Source organism: Pipistrellus hanaki (genome assembly GCF_964339955.1).
Source record: "Pipistrellus hanaki genome assembly, chromosome: 9".
In the NCBI taxonomy this organism is placed as follows: Eukaryota; Metazoa; Chordata; class Mammalia; order Chiroptera; family Vespertilionidae; genus Pipistrellus; species Pipistrellus hanaki.
This window is the reverse complement of record NC_140511.1, coordinates 45,227,544-45,238,214: the sequence shown is the minus strand read 5'-3', so window position 1 is coordinate 45,238,214 and position 10,671 is coordinate 45,227,544. Positions and strand designations below refer to the sequence as shown.

At 36.4% G+C, this 10,671-nt stretch overlaps 1 protein-coding gene across 1 annotated transcript; it reads left to right on the top strand.

Annotated features, from left to right (window-relative positions):
* Positions 1–1,982: 1,982 nt before the first annotated feature.
* LOC311627535 (olfactory receptor 51B5-like) lies at positions 1,983–2,906 on the top strand (the record flags this gene model as incomplete). The annotated part of the gene is made up of 1 exon (XM_084894043.1): positions 1,983–2,906. One exon carries the CDS (start codon positions 1,983–1,985, stop codon positions 2,904–2,906), a length of 924 nt encoding a protein of 307 aa, XP_084750169.1.
* Positions 2,907–10,671: the final 7,765 nt, after the last annotated feature.

The window sequence follows — 10,671 nt, the reverse complement described above, 5'->3', positions numbered from 1 at the left end:
CAATTGTCCTCTCTTGCAGACCAGGTCCATCCCAACTGCCCTCCCCTGTTGGCCATCTTTTGGTGGCCATCTTGTGTCCACACGGGGGCAGGATCTTTGACCACATAGGGGCAGTCATCTTATGTGTTAGAGTGATGGTCAATCTGCATATTACTCTTTTATTAGATAGGATGGAGGCCTTGTGCATGGGTGGGGTCCAGCTGGTTTGCCTTGAAGAGTGTCCTTGATAAGGGTGGGGGTTCCTTTGGGGCATGGGGTGGCCTGGGTGAGGGGTCTGTGGTGGTTTTCAGGCTGTTCACATCTCTCGGCGATTCAAGTGGAGGCTGTGGGATCTGGGATTTATTTATATTCTATCATTGAAACTTTGTAGCCTTGAGTGGAGGCCCGGGTTCGCCAGGATGTGTAGAAAGCTTGGCTTCCTTCATTGCTGGAGAAACCCAAGCCTCCTGCTCTCTCTGAGGCCACAGCCATCTTGGTTGGGTTAATTTGCATACTTGCTCCTGATTGGCTGGTGGACATGGCTGGTGGTATAGCAGAGTGATGGTTAATTTGCATATTACTCTTTTATTAGATAGGATTGCACTTATATTTATCTAAATTTTTAAAATTTATTTTCAAACTTAATTTATGGCTGATAAAATCAGAAACTTTGTCTTATCATTTAATTCCACTGCTTAAAATGTCATGCCTACACAGTGGGTGCTCAAAAATATTGGGAAAAGTAATGTATATACATGTAATTATATATATATGTGTGTGTGTGTGTGTGTGTGTGTGTGTGTGCACACGCATCTCGGTATATATGTACATATATATGCATAATGGACATGTATATGTAGTATGTGAATATGTAATATCATATGTCAGATACTTTGCTAGGTGTTGAGCAAGGCAAATAAAATGTGGTTTCTATATGAAAGAAGCTCATAACCTTGTGGTGGAAGAGATATTAAACCTTATTAAATTATTTCCTCCACTAACAGACAACTTTCTGTTAGTAGCAACAGAGCTCTCATTTAGTATTGGATAGGACAAATTCTGAAACCTATGGCTGGATATAAAAGAAAGGACATCAGGATGATGGTTGCTTAAATACAAATGGATAATTATAAAGGAAAAAATCAGGTTCTGGGGATATACTGTAGTGGATCACAGAAAAAAATAATGGGGAAAAGAGAAAGAAACTCTATAGAAATAAGAAAATATAAAATTTTCAAATTGAAGGAGAAACTCTATTATGTGTGCTATCCCTGTCTGATGTAATCATTTATTTCAGCTATGACCACCTAACTTTCAATTACTCTGGGCTACTGTAGTAAGGACTAAGTAGTTCTGCCATGTCCAGAAAAAAGCTAACATAATGTAAACATTTTTGTTTTTTCTTTCTATCACTAATCTATGGAATTGGAAAGCAAAGTATCTCTTTTTCATATCTATCTTCTCCTTAACAAAAGTGCTAGTAACACAGCTTATTGTCCCACACTTTTCTCATAGAATCCTGGATCTTTTGTTGATAATCCAGAGGAATCATGCATATGCAAGATAATGTGGGTTAGGAATCACTACTGTGAACTCAATTATAGCTTTGGGTAGTAGAATGGAGTAAGATAATTGTTTGGTTCCTTGAAATCCCTCAAGTATGGATTCTTCTGTGAAGTCTGCATAATCAAAGGGAATGTTTTTTAAGTTGTAGCATCAAAATTTCCTGGAGAACTTGTTAAAATGCAGATAATCCTATAAAAGTCTAAGAATGTGAGTAGGTATGAGATGGTCCCTGGAATATGCAGTTAAGAACACAAAAGATACAGGTTGACATAAGAATATGTTTTGAGAAACAATGGCTTATATCGATGTTATTATTACCTTTAGGTAAGAATTCTGTGACGATATATTTGGAGTGCTACCTTAAACATAGAGATACATTTCTGTGGTAATAACTGAGGAGGAAAAAAAAAAGAACATTTCTTCTGGATAAACCTAACATGTGGCCCAACAGCAGCTTCAGTTCCTTCCTGTTGACTGGTTTTCCAAGCTTGGAGGCAGCTCACCACTGGATTTCTATACCATTCTTTTTTGTCTACATCTCTGTCCTTTTTGGCAATGGCACCCTCCTCCTTCTCATTAAGGAAGATCACAATCTTCATGAGCCTATGTACTATTTCCTGGCCATGTTAGCAGCCACAGACCTGGGGCTCACCTTAACCACAATGCCCACGGTGATGGGAGTCCTGTGGTTGGACCATAGGGAGATTGGAAATGTAGCCTGTTTTTCTCAAGCCTACTTCATACATTCACTTTCTTTTGTAGAGTCTGGTGCTTTGCTGGCTATGGCCTATGATCGTTTTATTGCCATTTGCAACCCCCTTAGATATACCGCTATACTCACTAATACTCGAGTAGTGAAAATTGGGCTGGTAGTTCTGATGAGGGGATTTGTATCTGTTGTTCCCCCAATTTTACCCCTCTATTTTTTCCCATATTGCCATTCCCATGTCCTTTCCCATGCATTCTGCCTTCACCAGGATGTCACCAAACTGGCCTGTGCTGATACCACCTTCAATCGGCTGTATCCAGTTGTGCTTGTAGTCCTTATATTTGTACTGGATTCTCTGATTATCCTCTTCTCCTATGTGTTGATACTCAAGAGTGTCCTGAGCATTGCCTCCAGAGATGAGCGGGCCAAGGCCCTCAACACCTGTGTCTCCCATATCTTCTGTGTCCTGGTTTTCTACATCACAGTGATTGGATTGTCTCTAATTCATTGGTTTGGGAAGGAGGTTCCACATATTGTCCACCTCATTATGAGCTATGTCTATTTCCTGTTTCCTCCATTAATGATTCCTAAAACCAAGCAGATCCAGAGTGGTGTTCTTCACCTTTTCACTATCCATAAAGTTAGAATTTAATCTCTGACCACCACTGCCCTTCATTTGAGAACTCTGGTTTGTGACATGGGAGCAAAGAAGTTTCGTATCAACCACCCACGATCGTATTTCTTGGTAAAAATAGTTATCAAAGTAGAACTATCGATACAAATTATTCTAAGGTAACTCAGGTCTTAGACCTAATGTAGTTTGTACAATAAAAAAAAATCTGTATACTAAATATCTCCATTTGACACTCAATTCTTATAATAATACTAATTTAGGTGTTTATAGTTGTGTCTATAATGTAACTATCATGTATTTCTTTGGAATTAGAAAGATAGCAGGTTGGAACAGAGTTATAAAATTGTGAGTTGGTTTGGGTGAAATAGAGTAAAGTTTTGTATATTTATAACCAATTCAACCTCAGACTCCCACAAATTCCCCCACAGATATCCATACAAACTATGGGGACCTATATTCTTGGTAACTGAAACCCCCCCCAAAAAAGAAGAATTATTTCTTAAATAGTGTTGTAATTGTCATATTAACTACCTGATTGGTTCCTTCCTCCTCCATCAAATGATAAAAGAAACCATGAATAAAAGAGAAGAAATAGACCTAGTCCTTGACCTTCTATCTTTGTCCTCATTACTACCCTACTATGCCAATTTTTAGCTCTGAAGTTGGTACCATCTCCAGAACACTCACCAAAGACTAATCTGTTTGAGTAGAAGAGGCAATCTCTTCTTCCTCCTTTTGCTATGAATAAGTCTAAAGGACTGAAGGAATAGGTTTTCATATCTTTGGGGGAAAAGAGTCACTTTCTAGATGTATCCTGACTTTATTTTATAGAGTGTGGATGTCCCAAGGAATAAAATATTATTTTTATTTGATCAAAATTTTATGATAAGTTAGGAAGGGACCTGTGATCCAAGTTAAAATATCCTCAAAAAGTGTAGTTTATGTCTTCATTACATCTAAATCAGAGCAGGAAGAGAATCAAGTGAGCCAGGAAATGGAACTAGATAGAAGATATTATTGACATCATTGGTCCTTTGTCCAGATCGCTTTGCAAAACTGTACACCTACCCCTTGCACCTCTAATTGTTGGCTTCTCATTGTCCACATTACAGCTTTCTTCAAGTTATTTTCTCTCAACCCAGTAAGAATCGCCTCACCAAGATTATGGCCCCTGGTGCCAAGGAAGAAGGCTGTGCACATATACTGACCATCTTGCCTTCTGAAGTTCAATTCCAGATTGGAGTTTGTATGCCCTTTCTTATCTCCTTCCCTGTATTCTCTGCTTTTCATCATTTCCTGTCTCCTGAAGGCATTCATTAATAAATTGCATGCATCTAAATTCCCATCTCAGGCTTTGCTTACAGGGAGTGCAATGTAAGAAACCTATCAATATAACTCTAATTTTTTCCCCAATTTCATCAATAAATGTAATTGTGAAAAGACTAAGGTTATAAAAAAAGAATAACTATTATTTTACTCATTTTAATCCATTTATTCTCTATGACATCCAAGTAACACTGTCTGAATAACATATATTAAATATGAGTATGAGCATGATGGTAAATCATGTCTTTTTTTCAATTATCTATAAGTCTTACTGTGGTAAAATGCCAGATATTATTAGAAATCATTTTGCAACAGTCTCTCCCAAGAAAAACTACAAATAGGTTTTGTATATATAAGCAGGGTAGATTTCAAAGTGGTCCACTAGAGCAACATATCAACACATCAGTGAATCTCCTTCATATAGAACAGTCTGTGAAGTCTGTAATTTAGCTTATACTCATTAAAGACAAAAACAAAAGCCCAAACACTTGCATGGATAAGTGATTAATAAATTCACCGGTTGCCTATTGAGTGAAATAAATAGTACTTAGTACAGGAGATCTATTGTATATAATAACTTATACTAGGGAAAAGTTTTCCAGCATCAGCCTCTCTTCTAAAGAATATTAAAATTATATAGCATGTATTTAAAAATATAATTTCAATAAGAATATTAAGTTTGAGTTAGGAAATAAAATCCTGCATGTACATTCCTGTGAATTAAAAAATCTTTAAAAAGATCAGAGAGCCTAAACCGGTTTGGCTCGGTCTGCGGACTGAAAGGTCCCAGGTTCGATTCCTGTCAAGGGCATGTACATTGGTTGCAGGCACACAGCCGGTGGGGGTGTGCAGGAGGCAGCTGGTCGATGTTTCTCTCTCATTGACGTTTCTAGCTCTCTATCCTTCTCCTTTCTTCTCTGTAAAAAATCAATAAAATATATATTAAAAAAAAATCAGAGAGTGAGAAGTATTAGAGATACACTGAAAATCCATAATCACCTAACAAGTCAGCAGGTTATTTCTCCTCCAAATACAAAATGAATCCATGCTAGGTGAAGGGCAGATGAGTTTCATTCAGTTAAATAACAAGTAATTGTTGGGTCCCTTCTTAGGAGTACAAACTTTTATATAGTAAATTATAGGTGATGTCTTTAATGATACTTATTACATATTATGAGTATTAAATTATATTAGGAATATTTAAAGGGCCAAAAATTACTTTATGCCATTATAGAATGTAAATCAATTTTTATTTTTGTAGCCTAAATCCTCAAGCAGGATCATTATTATGAATAATCTCATACACCAAATTCACTTTTATAGGATATTTAGGAGTTTATGTCCTTAGTCAATAATGTGTGACACCAAGCTGAGATAGCAGTCGCAGTGAATAGTGAAGAATCCATTCAGGGGGATAAATTAAATGATTGTGTCTGCACAGATTAATGTGCAATGCTGAAGGCCAACATAATAAAATCAGAGGCTGTAAAATATCAACACAGGCTTGCTCCACAAATTGCAAACTCCATAAGAGAAAGACTTCCCTAAGTCATTAGTGAAGGTAATTAGATACCTGATTGTTACCTTCATCTCTGTCATAAGTAATATGAAACAGGAATGGGATCTAAGCTCTGTGGCACCACAGACGCATCCAGAGCTAAGGAATGGTAAGTCCCAGAGGAAAATATTTTAACTCAAAAAGATAAGATATTTTGAATAATGAGACTAGTTGGATAACTTTAAAACATATTGTCTCATTAAAATTGAGCTCTGTGACCCAAAATGAGATGGGCATTAACTAATGACTCTGGTGAGGAAACACTACATCAAAGGCTTTCATGAGATGAGAAGTCCTTCTAATCTGAGAGGTTATGCTGTAGTGATTCTGTATTTTACAGACAGTACAGCAAGAAATATGAAGGAAATGAAAATGGTTTTGGGAACATTCATGACAGAGCTGTTCATGAATAGTTGTTTAACAAAAAGATAGACACTGTTAGTGCTTTGCTCACTTCCTCCCAGGCCCCCTGACCTGCTGGTTATGAGCTGTTCCTGTTCTCCAGAGACCTGTCCTCTACCTCACTAGAAAGTTGTCCTAACCTTGCAGCATCTTGCCTCAAATGACTTTCCATTTGTTCTAGAGAGTGTGTTGCCAGGAATGGTGTACATAGGGGTAGTAGAGTTACGTAGATGAGAGGATAAACCTTTCTTCAAATATATGAGAGGACAGCTTGGACATTGTGTACTGTAGATTACCTTGGGTAATTACTTTCATCTCATTTTGAGTTCAAACTATGGATATCCCATATTGTCACCGCCAAATTTGTACTTGATACAAATAGTTTTTAGGTATAGGGACATTCAGACTCATTTCCAGAAACTGTCTCTTAATCATGACTTTCAAAAACCAGCCAAGTTTTACAAAGGTTTATGAGCAGAAGAAAGTTCAGGACAAATTTAACTGAATCTAAATGTCAAAAGCCAAATGTGACCTGTATGGTTGAATACATTGCATACACCCTCATTTTAAAGTCTCACAGTTGGGCTAGCATCCAGGATAAATTTAGGAGACAAGGCTCAGACAAGAAAATAGAGTCCCTCAGATCCATATCTCTGCCAGAATATGAGTATACACTTTCTACTCAATTACAAAGTATTATAGAAACTCAAGGATGGTAATAATACCTTCATCAATGTCCATGGCATCACCTTACTACAAGATATTTAAAGTGAAAGATTTTTTACTTGAATTGTTCTAGGAACAATAACTGTGACCTCTAGGTAAGACTAAGAGATAAATAAAAATCTCACTGTTTGAATTTATTAGTAATATGTCCAGTACTGTAATGAGTAATCTCATTTCAAACCAAGGAAAGGTGTCAGGAAATGATCAAGCTTAATCTAAATTTAGTGAGTTTATTTGCTCTAGGATTTAGGAATAACAAAGTCAATTTTAGTTTTGATGGTATCTTCTCTTCTTGAGGTGGAAATATGAAGGGACCAAGATTAAATGACAGCAAAACTTTCACCTCTTAAATGAAGCTACTATTTTGTTTTCTGTCTGCAACGAAAATGTGGGAACATAGGACACAGTTCTGGGGGCCCAACTCTTTCTCCCAAAGAGGCCAGAAAAAGATATCCTAGAAGCCTAATTATCTACAGCTGCAGTGACCCTGGGGAACCATTTTTCTATAATAATAACATTGCCAATTAATAATGCTTGCTGTATATAACATTTGCGCCACATTGTACATCAAGATCCAGCAATTACTTCTTCCATTAATTTCTGGTGCTCCAGGTAAGGCTCTGGTTGTCATGGAAGAACAGAATGGAGATAATAGAAAGGAAATAAAAATAACAGATCTTCTTGGATTAATCTTCCTTCATGTAGGTGTTGAAAGAAGGTAAATAGAAACCCGAGGAAAGCTATTATTTGTCTATATGGATCTGTCCAGTGAAATTCCCAGAGTTACCAAGAATATTTTTCCTACAACAGACATTTTTTGAAAGAGGCAAGAAGTGGAAGAGAGACTGATATTGAGAGTGAATGTGCAGAGCAAGGTCATCATTATACATGTAGGACTTTGCTGAATCTTCCTCCAAGTTTTGTTCTCTGTGTTCAGTATTCTTTCTCTCATATCTTTCTATGTGACATTTCTGCTACCCATTTCCTCTTCTGTGCTTTTGCCTTCAGTAATTTGACTAATTCTCAGTTATAGAACAAAATAATACCTATCCTTAAGAGTTGCTATTCCATTAAGGATTAGAAATAAACATTGTATAAGAACTCCAGTGGGTGAGACCAAGTCAGAACTGATCAATCAATTATGTCCACAATGGGGGGAAATTAAAGTCTGGAGGGCCTGATAGTAGCACATATATAGGTAGTTGGTAAGTTATTTGTAACTCTTATTTGGGCATTTGTAAAAAGACAGTGTATGGATTAGACAGTTTACACATTAGCCAATTATGGTATCAGTATTATTTGGAAGTCAGTGCCATTACACAAATCATTTTAGCCATCAGCATACCCAGTAGGCAGTGCAGCCTGTTAATAATAATATAATTAAAATGTTATAAATCATTGCATAATTAGCAAACCAAAGTCTGTCATTTCTTCCAAGAGAATTGATGTTTAATATAGCAGTCAGTAATATAAACAATGCTAGTATTGGATTAGGAGTGCACCCATGTTTTAAATATGTTTTTATTGTTTTTTTTTCAGAGAGAGAGAGGGAGATAGAAATACTTGTGAGAGAATTTGAGAAAGAAGCATCAGTTGCTACCCATATGTGCCCTATTGGTGATTGCACCCGAAATCCAGGTAGGTATGTGCCCTGTACCTTATCCTGGAACTGAACTGGCACCTTTCAGTGCACAAGACAACACTCAACCAACTGAGTCACACAGGCCAGGGAAGTGCACCCATGTTTTAATTAGAATGAGTTAATTAGAGTCGCTATGTCTGAAGGACTGATAGTAGAAATGTGAAAGGCAAAATATTTGTGCTAAATTTTGTGCTGAAGCCTGGGTGATATAGGAAAGACATCTGGAACTTAGAAGAAGTGGGGCAAAATGAAGGAAAAAGATTGTAATAAAACCAAGAAGAATGTAATGGATACAAAAAGGAAGAAGCAGGAGAATGATAGGATGGAGTAGACATCCAGCTGAAACTTAGGAGGTGCATGAACCATACAGACAGAAATCATCAGAGACACCCTGCCAGGGTCACCCAAAATTAGATGAACTATGCATACGTATGAAAAACAAATGTGTATGTTGTATAGGGATTTTCCATGTGGCAATAGATAGCTGACATAATAATTAATTTAAACTAAATATTGCTTTTTACTAATAGGTAAGATACAAATAATAGCAATCCCTACTGCCTTAGTTTTCTATTGCTTGGAATGAATTGCCCCAAACTGTGCTGTTAAATCAATATTTATTTATAATATCACAGTTCTGTAGGCCAGAAGTTTAGCAGGCTTGACTGGTTTCTCTGCTTAGGGAATCTTAAGGACAAAATCAAGGTTGTGTTAAACTCTTATTTGAAGGGTCTAGAGAAGAATCCATTTCCTGCCTCACTCATATTGTTGGCAGAATTCAGTTTCTTATGGCAGTAAACGTCTCAGGTCCCTCTCTTTTGTAGAATGTCATAGAATTGGAATCATACAGTATGGAATGTTTTCCCATTGGCTCCTTTTACTTAGTAAGAGGAACAAAAGTTTACTTCATGCTTTTTTATGATTTGATAATTTAGTTCCTTTTAGCACTGAATAATATTCTATTGTTTGCAGTACCACAGTTAATTTATCCAGGGATCTAATGAAAGACATATTATTTGCTTCCAAGGTTTTATGTGTTTTTTTTTTTTTTTTAATCTTTGTTGTTGAAAGTATTACATATGCAACCCCCTCGCCCCCAATTGGCCCCTTCTAACTTACCCCCAACTCCCATCCCAGGCCTTCACCACCCTATTGTCTGTGTCTATAGGTTATGCATATCTACATACAAGTTCTTTTGTTGGTTTCTTCCCACCCACCCACTCCCACCTTCCCTTTTAGAATATGTCTAGACATAAATTTTTTAACACTTTTTGGTAGATACCAAGAAGTGCAAAGATTACATTTTATGTAACAGTAGGTTTAGTTTTGTATGTAGCCACCAAACTGTCTTCCAAATGACTGTATCATTTTGTATTCCCACCAGCAATGGATGAGAATCCATATCATCACCAGTATTTGGTGATTATCAATATATAGGATTATGGCCATTTTACTAAGTGTGTAAATATCTATGTTTTTTGTTTGTTTGTTTGTTTGTTTTTATTGTTTTGTTTTGTTTTGTTTTTTTACCACTGTGAGGTTTAAAGAATTAAGAAATATCAGATGACTAAGTAATATATACACAAATCTAATTGCCTTTACTGAAACATTAAGAATTGGGTGGGGAGGGGAGTCATTTTCAAGTTTTTATATTCTATCTTCTGGAGCCAAATACAATACTTCCTTGAAGCAGAAAGTTGTAAAACTTTATAAAATTTAATATTATAAAAATCCCATGAAGTCACATAAAAGACTTCAGGTACCCTTCTTTGGGGCTTCCTAAGTGGGGTGTTCCTGTAGATTTGCATATTAATTTAGTCACATAGAATATTGCAATGTGAGATTCAATTCAAGTAAAGATTGCATGACCCAAAGAAAGTGGTTTTTTGTTCCTCACAAGATCATAAGGTTTGTGCCATTAATGTTCATTTTTGTAGTTAGCATCAATTTCTATTTATTAAATCAATGAACATATAATATGAATGAATGGTGAATCCAAAATGAAACCACCAAATTCTTTCCTATAATGTAAAACATGATTACAATAGAGATGAGAATATTCTAGAAGACAGAACTAGAATTGGACAAAGGACCTTGGGTTTTAGTTGAGAGTAGGTCAGACATTTGGA